This window comes from Hemitrygon akajei, chromosome 13 (genome assembly GCF_048418815.1).
Source record: "Hemitrygon akajei chromosome 13, sHemAka1.3, whole genome shotgun sequence".
NCBI classification, from domain to species: Eukaryota; Metazoa; Chordata; class Chondrichthyes; order Myliobatiformes; family Dasyatidae; genus Hemitrygon; species Hemitrygon akajei.
The window spans coordinates 1,936,872-1,963,063 of NC_133136.1; the positions used below are offsets into that span (position 1 = coordinate 1,936,872).

The window sequence follows — 26,192 nt, forward strand, 5'->3', positions numbered from 1 at the left end:
AGGACTGAATGGCCTACTCCTGCACCTATTGTCTATTGCCAAGCGACTAAACCTTCTTGACCAGTCTTTCATTCAGGACCTTGTCAATTGCCTTTTGCTAAAATCCATGCAGACAACATTCACTGCCTTGCCTTCATCTAATTCCCGATAACTTCCTTGAAAAACTCAGGGTAGCAAACACCTCCTCCTCTGTATTCTGTGCAGGGTCTTTGAAATTGGTATCACTTTGCCTCACTTCTATAGACTCTGTATCCACCTCCTGAGTAAATACAGATGCAAAGAATGCATTTAAGATCACTCCCTACCCCATCTGTTTTGGCTCCACACATCAATTACAATTCTGGTCTTCCAGAGGACCAATTTTGTTCCTTGCAATCCTTTTGCTCTTAACATATCTGTAGAATCCCTTAGGATTCTCCTTCACCTAGTCTGCTAGAGAAACATCATGTCTTTTTTAGCCTTTCTGATTTCTTTCTCTAGTGTCTTCATTCCCCTCCCCGTACCTTTTTATTCTGGCATCTTCCCACTTCTTTTCCAGTTCTGATGAAGAGTCTTGGCCCAAGACATTGACTATTTAATCATTTCCATGAATGCTGCCTGACCTGTTGAGTTCCTCCAGTATTTTGTAGGTGTTGTGCTGAAGAAAACATTGCAGTTTTGGGAATATTGGGCGATAGTCTGATGTGGGAAGGTGGATGGCCTGAATCTTTCTTCTGTTACTGAATGCTTTATAACAGTTGAATGCAATAACAAGAGTGGCCCATGGCTTACGTTTAGGTACATCCATTGGGTTCAAACTGCCAAGCAGGTCACGGACGTAGAGGCCATCTCCTTCCTCCTTGCTCAGCCACTGGTTACAGGGGAAGTAGAAACGGAGATGAGGGCGATTCATGTCAGTGATGACAAGCCGATCCAAGAACCAACTGGCACTCATTCCTGTGTTGTCATGTTCGATCCTAATGGATTTGACAGCACATGGGATGTGAGAGAAAGAACAAGGCATCATCAGCACAGACTGGCAAGACAGATTCATCTCTGTGAGTGATGGCTCCCCCTGCACCGTGTGCTTGACAGCCTCTGACACCCGGTTCTGTTCTCATCAACTACGTCACCATGGCAATGTAGCGCTTAGCGCGACACTATTACAACTTGGGCGTCAGAGTTCAGAGTTCAATTCCAGCATCCTCTGTAAGGAGTTTGTATATTCTCCCTGTAAGTTTGTGGGTTTCCTTTGTATGCACCAGTTTTCCTCCCACAGTCCAAAGACATACCAGTTAATAGGTTAATTGGTCATTGTAAGTTGTCCTCTGATTGGCTAGGGTTAAATAGGTGGATTGCTGTGCAGTGCAGCCTGGTGGCCGGGAGGGCCTGTTCAGCACTGTGTCTCTGAATCCATACATACATCATCCATACATACATACATCCATACATATAGCCATACATACATCATCCATACATCCATACATATATCCATACATACATCATCCATACATCCATACATAGCTAGATAGATGAATGAGTTAATGAATAAGTAAACAAAACAAAACAAATCAGGCACGCAGATAGGTCTTTGTGGGTGGTGTACGGGGCCTATCAGCGGCATCAACAGAGCTTTATGAAGAGGTATTTCTCGCAAATCGGTGGCAGTTATTTAAAAAGGAGAGCTTTTGTGGATGTTTGTCCATTGTACGGAGCCTATCAACAGCGTCAACAGAGCTCTATGAACTAAATAACATTACAGAAGGGATAACTGGAGCGGCCATTCTTGGGAGTAGGCCGATGGCGAGAGTGGAAGCGACAGGCTTTGGCTCAAAAGAGGCTTTGGCTAGGAAGAGGCGTCAGCTCTGTGTAAAGCGTCTGTTAATGTTTCCTTTTTGTTTTTTCCTCCCTTTCTGTACCATTTAAATGGCTGTGCTGTGCTCCTCATGCCAGATGTTGGAAAACTGAGAGACCCAGAGGCTCCCGGGGAACTACATCTGCGAGAAGTGCATCCGGCTGCAGCTCCTTGACGACCATGTTAGGGATCTGAAGCAGCAGATGGATGACCTTCGGCTTGTACGGGAGAGTGAGGATATAATTGATCAAAGTTATACGGAAGTAGTCACCTCGAGGTTATAGGAGGCAAGTAGCTGGGTGACTGTCAGGAGAAATGGAAATAGGCAGTTAGAGCAGAGCACCCCTGTGGCCATTCCCCTCAAAAACAAGTATACCGCTTTGGATATTTTTGTGGGGTATGACCTCCCGGGAGAATGTCACGATGACCGGGTTACAGGCACTGACCATGGGTCCATGGTGCAGCAGGGAAAGAGAGAGAAGAAGGGAGCGGTAGTGATAGGGGTCTCAATAGTGCGGGGACCGGCAGGAGATTCTGTGGATGTGAACAGGACACCTGGATGTTATGTTGCCTCCCAGGTGCCAGGGTCAGGAATGTCTCAGATCATGTCCACAACGTTTTGGAGAGGGAGGGGGAGCAGCCAAATGTCTTGGTACATTTTGGTACCAATGACATAGGAAGGAAGAGCAATGAGGTCCTGAAAAGAGAATTTAGAGAGCTAGGTAGAAAGCTGAGAAGCATGGCCTCCCGGAGAGTAATTTCAGGATTGCTACCTATGCCACGCACCAGTGAGGGGAGAAACAGGATGATTTGGCAGATAAATGCATGGCTGAGAAACTGGTGCTAGGGGCAGGGCTTCAGGTTTTTGGATAATTGGGATTTCTTCCGGTTGCCTCACTACAGGAAAGATGTGGAAGCTAAAGAAATGGTGCAGAGGAGATTTACAAGGATGTTGCCTGGATTGGGGAGCAGGCCTTATGAAAGCGGGTTGAGTGAACTCAGCCTTTTCTCCTTGGAGTGACAGAGGATGAGAGGTGACCTGATAGAGGTGTACAAGATAATGAGAGGCATTGATTGTGTGGATAGTCAGAGGCTTTTTCCCAAGGCTGTAATGGCTGCCACAAGAGGGCACAGGTTTAAGGTGCTTGGGAGAAGGTACAGAGGAGATGTCAGGGGTAAGTTTTTTTACTTAGACAGTGGTGAGTGCGTGGAATGGGCTGCCGGCAACAGTGGTGGAGGCGGGTATGACTGGGTCTTTTAAGAGACTTTTAAATAGACACATGGAGCTTAGAATAATAGAGGGCTATGGGTAACCCTTGTAATTTCTAAGGTGGGGACATGTTCAGCACAACCTTCTGGGCCAAAGGGCCTGTATTTTGCTGTAGGTTTTCTATGTTTCTAGGGGAGGTATGACATGTTCAAAAGTGACAGGTTGCACCTGAACCCAAGGGGGACCAATATTCTTGTGAGCAGGTTTGTTAGAGCTGTTGGGGAGGGTTTAAACTAATTTGGCGAGGGGGTGGGAACTGGAGTGAAGGGACTCAGGATAGGACAGATGGTAAAAAAGTACAGATAGTGTGCAGTCAGACTGTCAGGAAGGGCAGGCAGGTGATGGGGCTGAGATGTAGCCAACAGGCTGAGTATCAAACCATTAGAGATGCAGAATCAGAAAGGATAGTAAATACGGTACTCAAGATGTTGTATCTAAATGCTCTTGATAAGAAATAAGGTGGATAATCTTGTTGCAATATTACAGATTGTCAGGTATCATGTGGCCATCGCTGAATTGTGGCTGGAGGATGGTTGTAGCTGGGAACTGAAGATCCAAGGTTACATGTTATATCGAAGGGATAGGAAGGTAGGCAGAGGGGGTGCCGTGGATCTGCTGGTAAATAATGGCATCAAATCATTAGAAAGATGTGAGATAGGATCGGAAGATGTTGAATCCTTGCGGGTTGACTTAAGAAACTGCAAGGGTAAAAGTATGTTGATGACAATTATATACAGGCCTCCCAACAGTATCTGGGAGGTGGATGACAGGTTGTAACAGGAAATAGAAAAGGCAAGTCAAAAGGGCAATGTTATGGTAGTCATATAACCATATAACAATTACAGCATGGAAACAGGCCATCTCGGCCCTTCTAGTCCGTGCCGAATGCTTACTCTCACCTAGTCCCACTGACCTGCACTCAGCCCATAACCCTCCATTCCTTTCCTGTCCATATACCTACCCAATTTTACTTTAAATGACAATATCAAACCTGCCTCTACCACTTCTACTGGAAGCTTGTTCCACACAGCTATGACTCTCTGAGTAAAGAAGTTCCCCCTCGTGTTACCCTTAAACTTTTGCCCCCTAACTCTCAACTCATGTCCTCTTGTTTGTATATCCCTTACCCTCAATGGAAAAAGCCTATCCACATCAACTCTCTCTATCCCCCTCATAATTTTAAATACCTCTATCAAGTCCCCCCTCAACCTTCTATGCTCCAAGGAATAAAGACCTAACTTGTTCAACCTTTCTCTGTAACTTAGGTGCTGAAACCCAGGTAACATTCTTGTAAATCTTCTCTGTACTCTCTCTATTTTGTTGACATCTTTCCTATAATTTGGTGACCAGAACTGTACACAATACTCCAAATTTGGCCTCACCAATGCCTTGTACAATTTTAACATTACATCCCAACTCCTATACTCAGTGCTCTGATTTATAAAGGCCAACATACCAAAAGCTTTCTTCACCACCCTATCCACATGAGATTCCACCTTCAGGGAACTATGCACCATTATTCCTAGATCACTCTGTTCTACTGCATTCCTCAGTGCCCTACCATTTACCATGTATGTCCTATTTTGATTATTCCTACCAAAATGTAGCACCTCACACTTATCAGCATTAAACTCCATCTGCCATCTTTCAGCCCACTCTTCTAACTGGCCTAAATCTCTCTGCAAACTTTGAAAACCTACTTCATTATCCACAACCTTAGTATCATCTGCATACTTACTAATCCAATTTATCACCCCATCATCCTGATCATTAATGTATATGACAAACAACATTGGACCCAGTACAGATCCCTGAGGCACACCACTAGTCACCGGCCTCCAACCTGACAAACAGTTATCCACCACTACTCTCTGGCATCTCCCATCCAGCCACTGTTGAATCCATTTTACTACTTCAATATTAACATCTAAAGATTGCACCTTCCTAACTAACCTTCCATGTGGAACCTTGTCAAAGGACTTACTAAAGTCCATATAGACAACATTCACTGCTTTACCCTCGTCAACCTTCCTAGTAACCTCTTCAAAAAATTCAATAAGATTTGTCAAACATGACTTTCCACGCACATCATGGGTGATCTCAACATTCAGGTCAAATGGGAAAATCAGGTTGGTAATGGATCTCAAGAGAATGAGTTTGTTGAATGCCTAAGAGATGGTTTTTTAGAGAAGTTTGTCATTGAGCCTAGGGAGATTAGGGAGCTTAAGGTAAAAGAACCAATAGGAACCAGTGATCACAAGATGATTGAGCTCAACTTGAAATTTGATAGGGAGAAAGTAAAGTCTGATGTAGCAGTATTTCATTGGAGTAAAGAAATTACAGTGGTATGAGAGAGGAGTTGGCCAAAGTAAATTGGAAGGAGCTGCTGGCAGGGATGTCAGCAGAGCAGCAATGGTGTGCGTTTCTGGGAAAAATGAGGAAGGTGCAAGACATATGTCTTCCAAAAACAAAGAAATACTCAAATGGTAAAATAGTACAACCATGGCTGACAAGGGAAGTCAAAGCTATTGTAAAAGCAAAAGAAAGGGCATACAACAAAGCAAAAATTTGTGAGAAGAGAGAGGATTGGGATGTTTTTAAAAAGCTACAGAGAGCAACTAAACAATTCATTAGAAGGGAAAAGATGAAATATGAAAGCAAGCTAGCAAATAATATCAAAGTGGATAGCAAAAGCTTTTTCAAGTATGTTAAAAATAAAAGAAATGAGAGTGGATATAGGACCACTAAAAATGAGGCAGGAGAAATAATAATGGTGACAAGGAGATGGCTGATGAACTAATGAGTATTTTGCATCAGTCTTCACTGTGGAAGACACTAGCAGTGTGCCTGATGTTGCAGTGTGTGAAGGAAGAGAAGTGGGTGTAGTTACTATTACAAGGGAGAAGGTGCTCAAAAAGCTGAAAGACTTAAAGGTACATAAGTCACCCGGACCAGATGAACTGCACCCTAGGGTTCTGAAGGAGGTAGCATTAGAGATTGTGGTGGCATTCTTTCAAAAATCATTTCACTCTGGCATGGTGCCAGAGGACTGGAAAATTGCAAATGTCACTCCACTCTATAAGAAAGGAGGAAGGCAGCAGAAAGGAAATTATAGACCAGTTAGCTTGACCTCAGTGGTTGCGAAGATGTAAGAGTCACTTGGTAAAACAAGACAAAGTCAGCATGGTTTCCTTCAGGGAAAATAGAGCCTGATGAACCTGCTGGATTTATTTGAGGAAATTACAAGTAGGATAGATAAAGGGGATGCACTGGATATTGTATATTTGGTAGGAGGCAGCGAGTGGGAATAAAAGGATTCATTTCTGGTTGGCTGCCAGTGTCTAGTGGTGTTCCACAGGGGTCAGTTTTGGGACCACTTCTTTTTTTGCTGTATATAAATGATTTAGATGATGGAATAGATGGCTTTGTTGCCAAGATTGCAGATGATACGAAGATTGGTGGAGGGGCAGATAGTGTTGAGGAAACAGGTAGGGTGCAGAAGGACAGACAGATTAGGAGAATGGGCAAGAAAGTGGCAAATGAAATACAAAGTTGGAAAATGCATGGTCATGCAATTTGGTAGTAGAAATAAATGTGCGGACTATTTTCTAAACAGGAAGAAAATCCAGGAATCTGAGATGCAGAGGGACTTGGGAGTCCTTGTGCAGGACACCCTAAAGGTTAACTTGCAGGTAGAGTCAGTGGTGAGGAAGGTAAATGCCATGTTAGCATTCATTTCAAGAGGTCTAGAATACAAGAGCAGGAATGTGATGCTGAGGCTTTATAAAGCACTGGTGAGGCCTCACCTTGAGTATTCTGAACAGTTTTGGGTTCCTCATCTTAGAAAAGATGTGTTGGCATTGGAGAGGGCCCAGAGGAGGTTCAAAGGATGATTCCAGGATTGAAAGGGTTATCATATGAGGAATGTTTGATGGCTCTGGGTCTGTACTCAATGGAATTCAGAAGGATGAGTGGGAATCTCATTGAAACCCTTCAAATGTTGAAAGGCCTAGACAGAGTAGATGTGGAAAGAATGTTTCCTATGGTGGGAGAGTCTAGGACAAGAGAGGCACCCTTCCAAAACAGAGACACGGAGTAATTACTTTTGCCAAACAGTGGTGGATTTGTGGAATTTGTTGCCACGTGCAGCTGTGGAGGCCCAGATCATTGGGTGCATTTAAGGCAGAGATTCATAGGTTCTTGATTGGACAGGGTATCGGCGGTTACGGGAAGAAGGCTGGGAACTGGGGTTGAGGAGGAGATAGGAAAACGGATTGACCATCTGTTCCTCAAGATTCAAGATTGTTTAATGTCATTTCCAGTACACAAGTGTAAAGGAGAACAAAATAATTGTTACAATGGATCTGGTGCAGCACAAAAAAAACACAATAAGATAAAGAACACAATAATAAAAAACACACAATAAATATAAACACATCAAATAGCTTATATACACAGACAGATTGTATATCCATAAAGTGATGCTAGGGATAGGAGTGTCTGTACATAAGGTGACTGACAGGAAATGATTAAGTAGTGGTGTTTGGGTTAGTGGGTGGAGGTGTTGATCAGCCTCACTACTTGGGGAAAGTGACTGTTTTTGAGTCTGGTGATCCTGGTGTGGATGCTACGTAGCCTCCTCCCTGATGGGAGTGGGACAAACAGTCCATGAGCAGGGTGGGTGGGATCCTTCATGACGTTACTGGCCCTTTTCTGGCGCCTTTCTGTATCTACGTCCCTGATGGAGGGTAGGCTGGTGCTGGTGATGCGTTGGGCAGCTTTGACTCCCCGTTGTAGAGTCTTCCTGTCCGCTGCTGTACAGTTTCCACACCACACAGCGACGCAGCTCGTCAGGATGCTCTCTGCTGAAAATCCCGAACTTAGCACTTGACAGACTGAATTCACTCTGCAGGACTCGCTCTCATTCCTACCGATGCCATTGGTATCGACGTGGACCATGACCTCTGGCTACTCACGCTCCCAACCGTGCACCATTGATACCGGCTACAAAGTCCTGAGCAGAGATAGCTGACACCTGTATCATTACGATTCTCACAGAGGCTATTCAGCCCACTGAGTCCATGGGATCTTGGAGCAAATGCCCCTACATACTTCCCTAGAATGTATTCTTCCTCAAATACCCATCAATTCATCTCCACTCCATTATGCCATCCATCTTCTCTAGAGCTTTACAGACATTGGTCAGACCATGCTGGGGGTATTGTGAGCTCATTGGTGCCCCTTATCAAATAAAGGATGTGTTAGCACTGGAGATGATCCAGAGGAGGTTCATGAAAATGATTACAGAAATGAAAGGGTTAATATATGAGAAATGTTTGATGGCTCTGTGACTGTACTCACTGGAGTTTAGAAGAATGAGGGGGGATCTCATTGTAACCTATCAAATATTGAAATACCGAGACACAGTGAATGTGGAGAGGACGTTTCATATAGTTGGCAAGTCTCGGACCAGAAGGCACAACCTCAGAATAGAGGGATGTCCATTTAGAACAGAGATGAGGAGGAACTTCAGTCAGAGAGTGGTGAATCTGTGGAATTCATCACCACAGACAACAGTGGAGGACAAGTCATTGGGTACATTTAAAGCAGAGGATGATATGTTCTTGATTAGTCAGGACATCAAAGGTTATGGGGAGAAGGCAGGAGAATGGGGTTGAGAGGTATAATTAGTCAGCCATGATGGAATGGTGGAGCAGATTCAATGGGAAAAATGACCTAATTCTGTTCCTATGTCTCATGGTCTTATGGCAATTTACAGAAGTCAATTAACTTATCAGCCAGCATATCTTTGGGATATAGGAGGAAACTGGAGGACCCAGAGAAAATCTACAAGGTCACCTTTCACACAAGGTCAGGACCAAACCCAGGGCGCCAGAACAGAGCAGCAACATTCCCAGTCACAGTAGCGGAGCTGGTGAGTCGCCAATCACAGTGCACGTCTGAGGGCATTTAATGCCTCCCAGGTGGAAGACATCTAATGTGAAAAATAAGCAGAGTGGAAAATATAAGTAGGCCAAATGGCCTACTCCTGCACCTACTGTCTACTGTCTATTATATGGGAAGAGGGCAGGAACGGGGTACTGATTGTGTATGATCAGCCATGATCACAGACAATGGCGGTGCTGGCTAGAAGGGCCAAATGGCCTACTCCTGAACCTACTTTCTATTGTCTATTGTCTATTGCAGGGGCGTGTGAATACCTTACTTTCTTTAGTGGGCCCACATTGTTGGTCTTGATTCGGAAAACATCAGTTTTGTTCTTTTCAAAGGCTGTTCTGCACCTGCAAAGCACACACCAATTGAATGGAAATTCATGAATGCAATGGAACAGTCACACAATTTGTTGTAAACTCATGCAGTCTTTACCAAAAAGAATGCAATTCTTGGCTGTATCTCCTGCTACCCCCAGGAATGGTGCATTCATGAAAGCCCAGTTTATCAAACCAAATAATTAAAGCAATCTTCCAGATTTTCACTCACCTAGTATGTGGAAACTAGTTTAATTTTGTATTATGTTGTTTCATTCAGAAAATTCTACCTTCTCAAATTTATTATCTCCAATAAAATAAAGCCAATCTAATCTGTCAGAGTTAAACAAAACAAAGGTAATACCCAGGTCTAACTAACACCAGTTTCAGCCTATTTACATCACCAAAGTTTGTACCGGACTCAGACACAGGAGATTCTGCAGAAGCTGGAAATCCCAAAGCAATGCACATAGGATACTGGAGGAACTCAGCAGCTCAGGCAGTATTTATGGAGGGAAGTAAACCGCTAACATTTTGGGCCAAGACCCTTCATCAAGAGTGGAAAGTAAGGAACCAGAAATTAAAATTGTACTCCTTCCCCTTCCTCCACACACCCCCCAACTTCTTATCCTGACTTCTGCTCGGTCTGTAACATACACTGTTTATTCCTCTGCATAGAACCTGCCTGACCTGCTGAGTTTTTGCTAGTTGGCTCAGCGCTACATTGTGGGCCAAATGGCCTGTTAAACCACAAGACCATAAGACATAGGAGGAAAATTTGCCCATTCAGCTGAATTCCAATTTTGCCATTCCATCACGGCTGATCCCGGATCCCACTCAACCCCATACACCTGCCTTCTTGCCATATCCTTTGATGCCCTGACTGATCAGGAAACAATCAACTTCTGCCTTAAATATACGCACAGACTTGGCCTCCACCACAGTCTGTGGCAGAGCATTCCACAGATTCACTACTCTCTGGCTAAAAAAAATCTCTCTTTACCTCTGTTCTAAAGGGTCACCCCTCAATTTTGAAGCTGTGCCCTCTAGTTCTGGATATCCCAACCAGAGGAAACATTCTCTCCACATCCACCTTATCTGGTCTTTCCAACATTCGGTGATTTCAATGAGATTCCTACACATTCTTCTAAATTCCAGTGAGTACAATTAAGCTGCCAAATACTCCACATATGTTAACCCCTTCATTCCTGGAATCACGCTCATGAACCTCCTCTGGACTCTCTCCAATGACAACACATCCTTTCTGAGATATGGGGCCCAAAACTGTTGACAATACTCCAAGTGCAGCCTGACTAGTGTCTTATAAAGGCTCAGCATTATCTCTATGTTTTTATATTCTATTCCCCTTGAAATAAATGCCAACATTGCATTTGCCTTCTTTACCACAGACTCAAGCTGTAAATTAACCTTCTGGGAGTCTTGTACGAAGACTCCTAAGTCCCTTTGCATCTCTGATGTTTGAATTCTCTCCCCATTTAGATAACAGCCTGCACTATTGTTCCTTTTATGAAAATGCAGTATCATACATTTCCCAACACTATATTCCATCTGCCATTTTTCTGCCCATTCTTCCAATTTGTCTAAGACCTGCTACAATCGCATTGCTTCCTCAGCACTACCTTCCCATCCACCTATCTTCATATCAACCGCAAATTTTGCCATAAAGCCATCAATTCCATTATCTAAATCATTGACAAACAATGTGAAAAACAGTGGTCCCAATACAGACCCCTGAGGAACACCACTAGTCACCGGCAGACATACAGAAAAGGTCCATTTTATTACTACTCGCTGCCTCCAGCCTGTCAGCCATTCCTCTATCCATGCCAGTATCTTTCCTGTAATGCCATAGGATTTTATCTTGTTAAGCAGCCTCATGTGTGGCACCTTATCATATGCCTTCTGAAAATCCCAGTAAATGACATTGAGTGCAGCGTTCCCTCCAGCATTTTGCGTGTATTGTACAAGACACAGCAATATACAGCATTCAAAGTTCTCAGCTGTTGGCATCTGGAACAGTGATTTCTGGGCTATGGGACTTCCTGATGACAACTTTCTTCTACCCTGTCCTGGATTAACATGCTTACTGACTCTCATACTAACAAGCTCTGCACCCAACTTTGCCTGTAAGGTTACTGTTACAAGTGAACTGAGACTTGTGTTTGGATAGAAACGTTCACTCATTCAGCATCTTCTCCAACAGCAGGACAACCTTCTTCACATCAATGGAGAGAAACAGAAAGGAACAACTAGTCATATTTTCTGAAAAGCTGCTGGCAGCTTCACGTTCCTCAAGGACAGGCAGGCATTCCCAACCTTTCTATCCCATGGATCAACAGGACTAAGCAAGGGCTCCATGAACCCTAGGTTGGGAACTCCTGCTCCAGAACATAGAACATTACAGCAAAGTACAGGTCCTTCAGCCCACAATGTTATGCCTATCTTATAATCTAATCTAATGACCATAGATCATCAGACTTGTGAGCAGAATTAGGCCATCTGGCCCATTGAGTCTGCTCTGCCATTCAATCATGGCTCATCCTTTTATCCTCTCCTCAGCCCCACTCCCTGGCTTTCTCCCCAGCTTTGATGCTGTGTCCAATCGAGAACCTATCAGGTTCTGCCTTAAATTCACCTAATGATCTGTTCTCCACAGCTGCCTGTGGTAACAAATTCCACAATGGGAAATTTATTCTGTTTTAAATGGATATCCCTCTATCCTAAAGCTGTGCCCACTCGTCGCGACTCAGCCACCATGTGATACATCCTTTCCACACCTACTCTGTCGAGGCCTTTCAACATTTGTAAGGTTTCAATGAGATCCCCCATCATCCTTCTAAATTCCATCAATTACAGTCCCTGAGCTATTAACCTTCTCCAATGCCAGTACATTTTTTTCTTAGATGAAGCGCCCCGAACTGTTCACAATACTCAAGGTGAGGCCTCCCCAGTGCCTTTTAAAGCCTCAGTATCACATCCCTGCTCTTGTATCCTAGAGCTCTTGAAATGAATGCTAACATTGCATTTGCCTTCCTCACCACTGACTCTACCTGCAAATTAACCTTTAGGATGTTCTGCACAAGGACTCCCAGTCCCTTTGCATCACAGGTTTTTGGATTTTACCCCCATTTTGAAAATAGTCTGTACATTTAGTTCTACTACCAAAGTACATAGGCATGCATATTCCAATATTGTATTTTGTTTGCCATTCTCTTCTCTATTCTCCTAATCTGCCTAAGTCCCTCTGCAGCCTTCCTGTTTCCTCAACACTACCTGCCCCTTCACCAATTTTTGTAACACCTGCAACCTTTGCAACAAAGCCATCTATTCTATCATCTAAATCCACTATGATATACAGCAAAAAAGCAGTCCCATCACCAACCACTGTGGAACACCACCAGTCACTGGCAGCCAACCAAACAAGGATCCTTTTATTCCCACTCACTACCTCAAACAATCAGCCAATGCTCTAACCATGTTAGTAATTTCCTGTAATACCATGAGCTCTTAACTTGGTAAGCAGCCTCATTCATGTGTGGTACCTTGGCAAAGGCCTTCCAAAAGTCCAAATATACAACATCCACAACATCCCCTTCATCTATCCTACTTGTAATCTCCTCAAATAATTCCAACAGTTTTATCAGGCAAGATTTTCCCTGAAGGAAACCATACTGACTTTGTTCTATTTTGTCCTGTGTCACAAAGTACTCCATAACCTCATTGTTAACAATTGACTCTAACATCATCCCAACCACTGAGGTCAGGCTAAACGGTCTATAATTTTCTATCTGCTGCCTTCCTCCTTTCTTAAAGAGTGGAGTGACATTTGCTATTTTCCTGCTCTCTGGCAGCAAGCCAGAGTCCAATGATTTTTGAAAGATCATTACTAATGCCTTCACAACGTCTACCACTATCTCTTTCAGAACCCGAGGTGCAATTCATCTGGTCCAGGTGACTTATGTAACTTTAGGTCTTTCAGTTTTTTGTGCACCTTCTCCCATGTAATAGTAACTGCACTCATTTCTCTTTGCTTACACCTGGTCAGTACCTGCAACACTGCTAGTGTCTTCCACAGTGAAGACTGATGCAAAATACTCATTTAGTTCATCTACCATCTCCTTGTCCCCCGTTATTACTTCTCCAGCCTAGTTTTCTGCTAGTTCTATATCCACTCTCATCTCTTTTATTTTTTACATACTTGAGAAAGCTTTTAGTATACACTTTGATATTATTTGCCAACTTGCTTTCATATTTCATCTTTTCCCTCCTATTAATTATTTTAGTTGCTCATTGTAGGTTTTTAAAAGTTTCCCAATCCTCTGTCTTCCCACTAATATTTGCTTTGTTGTATGCCCTCACTTTTGCTTTTACATCAGCTTTGACTTCCCTTGTCAGCCATGGTTGTACTATTTTACCATCTGAGTATTTCTTTGGTTTTGGAATGCATCTATCCTGCACCTTCCTCATTTTTCCCAGTAACTCACACCACTGCTGCTCTGCTGTCATCCCAGCCAGTAGCTCCTTCCAATTTACTTTGGCCAACTCCTCTCTCATCCCACTGTAATTTCCTTTACTCCACTGAAATACTGCTATGTCAAACTTTACTTTCTCCCTATCAATTTTCAAGTTGAACTCAATCATATTGTGATCGCTGTGCCCCTAAGGTTTCTTTTACTTAAGCTCCTTAATCACCTCCAGTTTGTTACATAACACCCAATCCAGTATAGCTGATCCGTTAGTAGGCTCAACGACAAACTGCTCTAAAAAGCCATCTCGTCGGCATTCAACAAATTCACTCTCTTGAGATCCATTACCAACCTGATTTTCCCAATCGACCTGCATGTCAAAATCTCCCATGACTATCATAACATTGCCCTTTTGACACGTCTTTTCTATTTCCCATTGTAATCTGTGGTCTATCTCCCATCCACTGTTGGGAGGCCTGCATATAACTGCCAAGAGGGTCCTTTTACTCTTGCAGTTTCTTAACTCACGCCACAGGGATTCAACATCTGATCCTATATCACATCTTTCTACTGATTTGATGCCATTCTTTACCAGCAGAGCCACACCACCCCCTCTACCTACCTTCTTATCCTTTGATACAACGTGTAACCTTGGACATTCAGCTCCCAACTACAACCATCCTTCAGCCGCGATTCAGTGATGGCCACATCATACTTGACAATCTGTAGTAGTGCAACAAGATCATGCACCTTATTTCTTATACTCCATGCATTGTGATATAACCCTTTGAGTACTGTATTTGCTACCCTTTTTGATTGTGCATCCCTAATGCACTGACACCCTGCTGGCTGCAATTATGTCCTATCATCTGCCTGCCCTTCCTGACAGTCCAACTGCATGCTATCTTTGCTTTTTTACCATCCATTCTATCCTGAGTCCCTTCACCCAGTTCCCAACCCCTGCAACTCCCACCAAATTAGTTTTGACCCTCCCCAACAGCTCTAACAAATTGACCCTCCCACATGGCCCTCCATACTTCTTTCATCTATGTGCCTATTTCAGAATCTCTTAAACGTTCCACATTATCTGCCTCAGAGTGTTCCACACACACCTACCAATCTCTGTATAAAATCCCCCAATACATTCTTCCAATCACCTTACAATTCTGCCCTCTTGCATTAGCCATTTTCACCCTGGGAAAAAGTCTCTGTCCATCCACTTGATCTATGCCTCTTATCATCTTGTACATCTCTATCATGATTTCTCATCCTCCCTTGCTCCAAATAGAAAAGCCCTCGCTGACTCTCCTAACCTCATAAGACATGCTCTCCTGTCCAGGAAGCTTCCTGGCCAATCTCCTCCGCATGCTATCTAAAGCTTCCTCATCCTTTTTATAATGAGGTGACCAGAGGCAACCTATGCTCTAAGACATGTTGTCTAACCCACAAAAGCAAGGTACAGAATCCACAACTTAACATAGTGAAGTTACTGAGAGTTTCTGGCATAAACAAAACAAGCTTTAGAAGGGTAGATTTTGCCTCTGGGTTCTCTTTGTTCCTTTTCAACTCTTGATTGCTTTAGACTTGGTACAAACAACAATCAATCTATAAGCATTCCCTGAATCAACATGAATCTGGTTAGAGCCATTGCAGAGGTAGCCAATGTTAATCGCTCTTCAGATTGGACTCCTTTTTGTCCCATCAGAAAGTCCTGTCTGTAACAACTAGACAGACAAAAGAGTTGTCATTTCCCACGATCAGTTTGTAAAAGAGTTGTAATGAGACAAGCACCTTTAGGTCAACTAAAGCATGTCCAGTTACTTCTCCAGTCTCTCTAATATAACAATTACAGCACGGAAATCGGCCATCTCGGCCCTTCTAGTCTGTGCCAAACGCTTATTCTCACCTAGTCCCACTGACCCGCACCCAGCCCATAACCCTCCATTCCTTTCCTGTCCATATACCTATCCAATTTTAAATGACAATATCAAACCTGCCTCTACCACTTCTACTGGAAGCTCATTCCACACAGTTACCACTCTCTGAGTAAAGAAGTTCCTCCTCGTGTTACCCCTAAACTTTTGACCCCTAACTCTCAACTCATACCCTCTTGTTTAAATCTCCCTTACTCTCAATGGAAAAAGCCTATCCATGTCAACTCTATCTATCCCCCTCATAATTTTAAATACCTCTATTAAGTCCCCCCTCAACCTTCTACGCTCCAAAGAATAAAGACCTAACTTGTTCAAACTTTCTCTGTAACTTAGGTGCTGAAACCCAGGTAACATTCTAGTAAATCTCCTCTGTACTCTCTCTATTTTGTTGAACTCTTTCCTATAATTCGGTGACCAGAACTGTACACAATACTCCAAATTTGGCCTCACCAATGCCTTGTACAATTTTAACATTACATCCCAAATCCTATACTCAATGCTCTGATTTATAAAGGCCAGCATACCAAAATCCACCACTACTGTCTGGCATCTCCCATCCAGCCACTGTTGAATCCATTTTACTACTTCAATACTAACACTTAATGATTGAACCTTCCTAACTAACCTTCCCTGTGGAACCTTGTCAAAGGCCTTACTGAAGTCCATATAGACAACATCCACTGTTTTACCCACGTCCTAGTAACCTCTTCAAAAAATTCAATAAGACTTGTCAAACATGACCTTCCATGCACAAATCCATGTTGACTGTCCTTAATCAGACCCTGTCTATCCAAATAATTATATATACCATCTCTAAGAATACTTTCTATTAATTTACCCACCACTGATGTCAAACTTATAGGCCAATAATTGCTAGGTTTACTCTTAGAACCCTTATTAAACAATGGAACCACATGAGCAATACGCCAATCCTAATGATGGAATCTTGGAACAATGAAACCTACTGTAGTAATTTGACATGAGATTCCTCACACCAAGTCAATCATGACTTAAGAAGCAACAGTTAAACAGATGGAAACATCTAAATTCCTTCACTTGATTAATATCCAAATCTGAAGTATATAATCTATGTAAAAAATCAATCTAGCTTTGTTTCAAGATTACTTAGGGTCATAGATTCATAGAACACTACAGAACAGAAACAGGCCTTTCAGCCCATCTAGTGCATACTGAACTATAATCTACCTAGTCCCATCAACCTGAACCCACACCACAGCCTTGTAAATTTTCTTTGCACTCTTTCAATCATTGATATCTTTTCTGTAGGTAGATGACCAGACCTGCACCCACCAACGTCTTGTACAACTTCAACTTAACACTCTCTTCATGACCGTATCTACCTGTGATGCCACTTCTAAGGAATTATGGATCTGTATTCCCAAATACCTCTGTTCTATTGCGTTCCTCAGTGCCCTACCTCTCACTGTGTAAGTGCTATACTGGTTTGCCCTGCCAAATTGCAAAACCTCACACTTGTCTGCATTACATTCTATCTGCTATTTTTCAGCCCCTTTTTCCAGGTGGTTAAGACCTCATTGCAAGCTTTGATAGTCTTCCTCGCTGTCCACGTCACTCCTAATCTTGGTGTCATCTGCACATCCAGTTTAGTTTAATTTACTATACTTATTACTTAAAAATACAAACAGGTATTTTCAAGAATTTATTATTAAAATTGGTTGGTTATTTAATTAATTTCTTTGCAACACATAGCAGCCCTGAGGATATTGATATTGTTCTGATGTTTTTGGAGCTTTTCCACCATCATTGGTAATGTGCACAAATGGTCGGAGAGTTGTTGGTAACACTTACCTGCCTGGATTATGGCCAAACATGGATTTACTTTCAAACTGTTATTTATTAATTAAGTGAACACTTAAAAGAAAGATACATGTCTTTTTATCCCTCTTATCATGGTCCACATCTCCTGCACCCTTATCGGAGAGCTACAGAGATACGCATGATGAATTGGTGTAAAATTGCATGTATTCTTTTTTCTCCATGTTGCTGAAGAAAAACGACACCACTGGCAATGACCAGAAGGACCACAGAAGATTCATGGTGTTTCATCGTTTTTATCAGACATGGTAGCTCTCAGATTCCCGGCTGTTCTTCCAGCCTCAGTCTTCTGCCAACCAAATCCTGATAAATCCGTCTGAAACCTCATGCATTTCCTCAAAAACAAAACCTGAAAGTTCAAAGAGAAGAGAGGATAAATGCTTATCACTAGAACATTCCATACATCTTTTTCTATCCTCTTATCATGGCTTTAGGTGGCTTGAATTTGAAAGACAATCTGAGTAAGAGTGTGTGATGTATCAGAAGTACCATGGGTAATACTTACAGGAGGCACTGCCTCAGGAAGGCAGTATCCATCATCAGTGCCAACCATCATCTCACAGCTACCATCGAGTAGGAGGTACAGAAGCCTGATGTCCCACACAGCACAGAAACAAACACTTCAGCCTCTCTAGTCCATGTCAACCTGATCTTCTGCTTAGTCCCAACTACCTGTACCTGGGCTGTAACCCTCCATACCCCTCCCATCCAAATGCCTATACAAATCCCCCGAAACGTTACAATTGAACCCACATCCACCACCTCTGCCAGGTTCCCTTCAACCATTTGGTTCTAAAAGGAGTAGGAAAGCTCAAAGAGACCAGAGATGAGGGCATAGGTCAGGAAAGATTTACATTTCCAGCATGCCAGTCCAATGGACTGGAAAATAAAATCAAGAGACCCTACGCAGGAAAGAATGATGACTTATACATACCAAAGTAGGCAGCTGCTTTGGTTACCTCAACAATAAACTCTTCCCATTCCTAATGACAAATTTTAAATGACCTTAATACACCAGGGGAGGAGGTTCTGGTCAATAATTCCCTGCTGTAGACTGTTGCTGCTGTACACTACACTCACCAGATACTAATTTCCTGCCTGGAATGAGATTGTCAAAACGCATTTGGTGACCTGTCGCTCAATATCAGCAGAACAAAGGAGCTGGTCATTCACATTAGGAAATGGAGGGGAGTAAACGCCTGTGTCTGCATCAACTGTGTTGACGTTGAGAGGTTTCAGAGCTTCAAGTTTCTCCTAGTAAACATCATCAAAAGCATGTCCTGGTCCAACCAAGTAGATTCCATGGCCAAGAAAGATCACCAAGGTTTCTCTGGAGACCAAAGAAATTCAGCATGTCCCCAGTCATTCTTATCTTTATTGATGCCCCATGGACAGCATTCTGTCTGGATGAATAATGGCTTAGTACGGCAACTCGAAGTTCAACGTAATTTTATTTGTTATCAACGTATGACACCGAGATTCATTTTGTTGTGGGCATTCACATTAAATACAAGAAACACAATAGAATCAATGAAAGACCACACACAACAGGACTGGTAAGCAACCAGTCTACAAAAGACAACAAATTGTGCAAATACAAAATGAAAGAAAAGAGAAATAACAACAATAATAAATAAATAGGCAATAGATATTGACCACGTGAGATAGAGTCCTTCAAGAGGATCCTCGACCTTTGTCCTGATGCCAAAAGTGAGAAGAAAGCACGTCCTGGATGCTGAGGGTCCCTGATGGTGGATGTGGCTTTCGTGCAACAATGCTCTGTGTAGATGTGCTCAGTGCTGGGGAGGCTTTACCCTTGATGGACTGGGCTATTTCCACTACTTTTTATAGGCTTTTCCATTTAAGGATATTGGTGTTTCTATACCAGGCCATGATGCAACCCGTCAATGTGCTCTCCACCACAAATCTATAGAAGCTTGTCTATGTTTTAGATGTCATGCTGAATCTTTCAAACTTCTGAGAAAGTAGAGGTGCTGCATTTCTTTTTCTGTAAAGGCACTTACCTACTGGGCACAGGACAGATCCTGTGAAATGATAACACTGAGGAATTTAAAGCTGCCGACCCTCTCCCCCAATGAGGACTGGCTCATGGACCTCTGGTTTCCTCCTTCTGCAGTCAATAATCAGTTCCTTTGTCTTGATGACATTGAGTGAGAGGTGGCTGTTGTGGCACCACTCAGCCAGATTTTCAATCTCCCTCCTATATGCTGATTCACCACTTCCTTTGATTCAGCCAGTGACCAAAAGACATAGGAGCAGAATTAGGCCATTCAGCTCATTGAGTCCACTCCACAATTTCATCACGGCTGATCCCAGGTCCCATTCAACCCCATACATCTGCCCTCTCACCATATCCCTTGAGGCCCTGATCAATCAGGAATCTAACAACTTCCACCTTAAATATACCCACAGAATTGGCCTCCACTGCAGTCTGTGGCACAGCATTCCCCAGCTTCACCACTCTCTGGCTAAAAAAATTCCCCCTTACTTCTGTTCTAAAAGGTCATCCCTCAATTTTGAGGCTGTGCCCTCTAGTTATGGATACCACCCCCCCCCCCCCCACCCCCCAGAAACAATCTCTCCACATCCACCCTATCTCGTCCTTTCAACATTCGGTAGGTTTCAATGAGATCCCCAAGTAGTCTTCTAAATTCCAGTGAGTACAGGCCCAAAGCTGCCAAGTGCTCGTCATATGTTAACCCCTTTATTCCTGGAATCAGCCTCATGAACCTCCTATGGACTCTTTCTGAGATATGGGGCACAAAACTGTTGACAATATTCTAAGTGTGACCTGACTAGTGTCTTATAAAGGCTCAACATTATCCCCTTGTTTTTATATTCTATTCCCCTTTGAAATAAATGCGAACATTGCATTTGCCTTCTCTACGCAGACTCAACCTGTGAATCTTCTGGGAGTCTTGCACTCTTAATTCCCTCTGCATCTCTGATGTTTTAATGTTCTCCCCACTTAGATAATAGTCTGCAGAATTGCTCCTTTTACTAAAATGCATGATCATACATTTCCCAACACTATATTCTATATGTCTCTTTTGGCCGTTTCTTCCAATTTGTCTAAGTTCTGCTGCAATCGCATTGCTTCCTCAGCACTACCTACCCCTCCACCTATCTTCGTATTATTCGCAAACTTTGTCTCAAAGCCATCAATTCCATTGTCCAAATCATTCACAAACAATGTGAAAAGCAGCGGTCCCAATACTGACCCCTGAGGAACACCACTGGCAGCCAACCAGAAAAGGCCCCTTTTATTTCCACTCACTGCCTCCTGCCTGTCAGCCATTCCTCTAGTCATGCCAGTATCTTTCCTGTAATACCAAAGGATTTTATCTTGTTAAGCAGCCTCATGTGTGGCACCTTATCAAATGACATCCACTGCCTCTGCTTTGTCCACCCTGCCTGTTACTTCCAAATTTGTCAGGCAAGATTTCCCTTCTCACAAACCATGCTGACTTTGACTTATTTTATCATTAGTCTCCAAGTACCCTGAAGCCTCAACCTTAATAATAGGCTTCATCACTTTCCCACCACTGAGGTTAGGCTAAATGGCCTATAATTTCCTCTCTTTTGTCTTTCTCCCTTCTTAAAGAGTGGAGAAACATTTGCAATGTTCCAGTCCTCCAAGACCATACCAGAATCAAATTATTCTTAAATGATCATGACCAATCTCTTCAGCAACCTCTCTCAGGACTCTGGGATGTAGTCCATCTGGTCCAGGTGACTGATCCACCTTCAGACCTTTCAGTTTGCCTAGCACTCTTTCCTTTGGAATAGCAATGGCACTCACTCCTGCTCTCTGGCACACTGCTAGTGTCCTCCACAGTGAAGAATGATGCAAAGTACCCATTAAGTTCATCTGCTATTTCTTTGTCCCTCATTAATACCTCACCAGCATCATTTTCCGGTGATCCAATATAAACTCTCACCTCCCTTTTACTCTTTATATAACTGAAAAAACATTTTGTATCCTGCTTTAGATTATTGGCTAGCTTGCCCTCATATTTCATTTTTCCATTCTTATAGCTTTTTTTGTTGCCTATTGTTGGATTTTTAAAAATTCATGATCATCCAACTTCCCACTCACTTTTGCTACCTTATATGCCCTTTCCTTGGCTTTTATGCAGTCTTGAACTTCCTTTGTCAGCTATCATTGCCTACCCCTGCCATCTGAGAACTTCTTCCTCTGTGGGACGTATCTATCCTGCGCCTTGTGAAGTGCTCTCAGAAACTTCAGCCTCCTCTGTTCTGCCATCAATCCTGCCAATATCCTCCTCCAGTCCACATCTGCAAGCTCCTCTCTCATGCCCTTGTATTCAATTGCGATAGTGATGCACGTGACTTATGCTTCTCCCTCTCAAATTGCAACAGTGTCATCAGCAAACTTAAATCTGACACTGGAGTACCTTTAAGTTCCTTGGCATTACTATATCAGAGCATCTGTCCTGGCAATGAGTGTATGTGCCATTACAAAGTAGGCTTGACAGTGCTTCTACTTTCTTAAATGTTTGTATAGATTCAACATGACATCTAAAACTTCTATTGATACACTGTGGAGAGTATCCTGACTGGCTGCATTATGGCTTTTTATGGAAACACCAATGGACTTGTACATAAAAGCCTACAAATAGGGGTTGATACAACCCAGTCCATTACAAGCAAACCCCTCCAGATTATTGAGCAGATTTACAAGGAGTGTCACAAGAAAGCAGCATCAATCATAAGGACATATCATTCAGACCATGCTCTCTTCTCACTAGTACCATTGGGCAGGAGGACAGGACCTTAGGTCCCACACCACCAGGTTCAGGAAAAGTTATTATCCTATAACCTTCCGGCTCCTGAACCAGCATGAATAACTTCACTCACCACAACACTGAACCAATTCTACAACCTTTCAAAGATTCTACAACTCATGTTCTCAGTTTTATTTATTTACTTTTTATAAATTTATTATTTGCACAATTTGTCTTCTTTTGCACATTGGATGTTTGTCAGTCTTTCTGTGTAGTTTTCCACTGTGTTTCTTTACTTTTCTGTAAGTGCCTGTTAGAAAATTAATCTCATGGTTGTCTGTAGTTACATACACACACTTTGATAATAAATTTACTTGAACTTGTGATGATAATAAACGCATACCGGTTACAATTCTAACTCCACCATGGACGTTTGGTCCCAAGCCCAGTTAGACACAGTGCCACAGAAACACCAGCAGAAGTACCAAAGACCTCAACCTATTGCGAGCAAGGATCTTCAATGAGTTACACCATAAAAGACGGAAACACAGGCCCAGTCTATGCCCCAGCAGGTGTGACAGGCTTAAGAGGAAGAAGATTTACAACTCTAATTCACAGATCTGGAATATAAAAAACAGATGGTTCATACTAGATGGAAAGGCCAGTGGTTCTGTAACAGCTCATGATAAGAAGGTGTAGAATCTCATGTGTTGTCTTATTTCTCAAATAGCCAACCTTAACATTGAGTTAACGATCGAGTTACAGCTGAAGATACATGATATTCTATCCTTTTTGCTATGGTTTGTCAAACTTAAATTCAATATCCCGTGTTGAAGAACAGTTCTGATCAAGTGGAAACCGCGACAACAGCATAATTAGGATTGGTGAATATCTTCCAGCTCTCACAGGAAAGACGCGGATGCTCTAGAGAGGAGCAGAGAGAGCTTTTTGTGCATTTTGTATGAAGACAGGTGGAGGAAGCTAGGGCTTTAGTCTCTGGAGCGAAGGAGGGTGAGTCAAGTTGATTGAGGTGTTATTGACTTGAGTGCTGTCAAGTCATCGTTGACTCATGGTGACCCTATGGATAGTGTCTTTTTCTGTAGGGATTTTGGGGCAAGATAAGTAAGTTGAGGTTGAGGGGGGACTTGATAGAGGTATTTAAAATAATGAGGGGGATAGATAGAGTTGATGTGGATAGGCTTTTTCCATTGAGAGTAGGGAAGATTCAAACAAGAAGACATGATTTGAGAGTTAGGGGGCAAAAGTTTAAGGGTAGCACGAAAGGGAACTTCTTTACTCAGAGAATGGTAGCTGTGTGGAATGAGCTTCCAGTAGAAGTGGTAGGGGCAGGTCAGGTATTGTCATTTAAAGTAAAATTGGATAGGTATATGGACAGGAAAGGAATGGAGGGTTATGGGCTGAGTGCGGGACAGTGGGACTAGGTGAGTGTAAGTGTCAGCATGGACTAGAAGGGCCGAGATGGCCTGTTTCCGTGCTGTAATTATTGTGTGTGTGTGTGTGTGTGTGTGTGTGTGTGTGTGTGTGTGTGTGTGTGTGTGTGTGTGTGTGTGTGTGTGTGTGTGTGTGTGTGTGTGTGTGTGTGTGTGTGTGTGTGTGTGTGTGTGTGTGTGCGCGTGTGTGTGTGTGTGTGCGCGTGTGTGTGTGTGTGTGTGTGTGTACGTGTATGTCTGTGTGTGCGTGTACAGTACTGTGCAAAAGTCTTAGGCACCCTAGATTTTTTTAATGGTTTCAGATGGTATGGACTCCTCAGAGCCCTGATCCCAACATTATCGAGGCTGTCTGCGATTGCCTGAAGAGAGAGAAGCAAGCTAGACAGCTAGAGTTTCCAGAAGAACTATGGAAAGTTCTCCAAGATGCTTGGAACAACCTACCAGTCAATTTTCTTGTAAAACTGCATGACAATGTACCTAAGAGAAATTATGCAGTTTTAAAGGCAAAGGGTGGTCACGCCAAATATTGATTTGATTTAATTTTTTACTGTTTACTGCTATTTATAGTAATTTTTTTATATTTAGAAACTTTTCATTTCATTATTTTTGAAAGCATCTTTGCTTTACAGATTTTTTTTTACAAGTGTCTAAGGCTTTTGCACTACTGTATGTTCCTCTGTGTGTGTGTGTGTGTGTGTGTGTGTGTGTGTGTGTGTGTGTGTGTGTGTGTGTGTGTGTGTGTGTGTGTGTGGGGGGGGGGGGGGTGGGGGGGGACTTGGAGGGAGACAAAGTCTGCAGCAATAGACTGTTTCTCATTTCCCCTCAAAAGACAAAACATAGCAAAACAGGTCTAGAATTTCATGTATTTTCCTTCAAGCCAACACAAACACATTCAATCACTCCAACCCAGTATCTCTCCCCTTGAACATTATATATGTGTGTGTATACCTCTTCTCTGTGCTGGAGAAATGGACAAAGAGAAATCATTGTCAAACAAAATGTCAAAATACATTCAATATTCCATTATCATTGTATACATTAGTCACATTCGTGTAGACAAAGTACAGGTTTAACACTGTACATTATATTCTCATAATCAACTTTATCACACCACTATAAAGTATCATGATCATAAGTATCGCAACATCGTAAGGATTAGGATACTATTACACCATTACCATTATTAGATACTATTTCTGCATTCTGAATGTAGTATCATTCTACCACCTTGGTCCCTGTACAGTGTACAATATATCCAGGAGTTTTCTTTGCCCAGTTACTTTTCATATCTGCATTGTTGTAGAAGAAATTAGAAAGCTAAGAAACAGTGAGTAAGTCGGAATTTTCCTCATTTTGTTCTGGTTAAGTTAGTGTTTACCAGCTGGTTCAGTGAACATTATCACTGGCATTTTCAATGGAAGTTTTCACCAGCCTGCCAATCTGAAGCAAATTAGCCATCTGCTTCGGTGAGCCAATAACCTTCAAATTCATACCACAATTGCATTAAGAACAAAAGATTAAGATAGTAATAAAAATATCTCATCTCATTTAACTTTATTCTAAATATAATGTCATCAGACATCAAGAGCATTTTTTTCCATTTACACCCTAAATATATTAATAACCTCACTCAGTAGACCAAGAGTGGCTTTTATTTCAATCTCAAGTGATAGAATCGTCACAGTAAAGAAGGAAATCATTCATTTCCTGCCAGCTCTCTGCCTGGTCAGTGATCTCAGGGCTATTTCCCTACTCTCTCCACACAGACTGGTATTGTTCTGTTTCTCCACACTCACGGTCACCGATACATAAGACAAAGGAGCAGTAGTCAGCCATTCGGCCCATCGAGTCTGTTCCGCCATTTCATCATGAGCTGATCCAATCTCCCCTTTCGTCCCATTCCCCCACCTTCTCACCATAACCTTTGATGCCCTGACTACTCAGATACCTATCAATCTCTGCCTTAACTACACCCAATGACTCGGCCTCCACTGCTGCCCGTGGCAACAAATTCCATAGATTCATCACTCTCGGGCTAAAAATGTGAACCATTGATCCCCACACTCTGCCACTGCCCATCTTGGTGTTAACCTATTCCCCGATTGTTGAACCAGTCACTCATGGAAACAGCTTCTCTTGATGTACCCCTTGTAAACATGTTGAAATCCTGCTAACTTTCCTCCTAATCTTTCTCCAAGCAGGTTATTACCAATGGCAAATAAGAGCCGATACTAAAAACAGCATCAATGTGCCTATTTCAGAATCTCTTAGACGTCCCTAATGTATCTTCCTCTACCACCATCCCTGGCAGGATATTCCAC

General features: G+C 42.6%; 1 protein-coding gene across 1 annotated transcript in view; it reads right to left on the reverse strand.

Moving 5' to 3' along the window:
- Positions 1-26,192, reverse strand: part of LOC140737585 (lipoxygenase homology domain-containing protein 1-like) — a 394,473-nt gene that overhangs the window by 249,675 nt on the left and 118,606 nt on the right. The window contains exons 9-10 of the mRNA XM_073064021.1: positions 9,326-9,406; positions 772-956 (exon numbers count right to left, since the gene is read on the reverse strand). Coding sequence (XP_072920122.1) covers positions 772-956; positions 9,326-9,406 — 266 coding nt within the window. The remainder of the gene's footprint in view (positions 1-771; positions 957-9,325; positions 9,407-26,192) is intronic.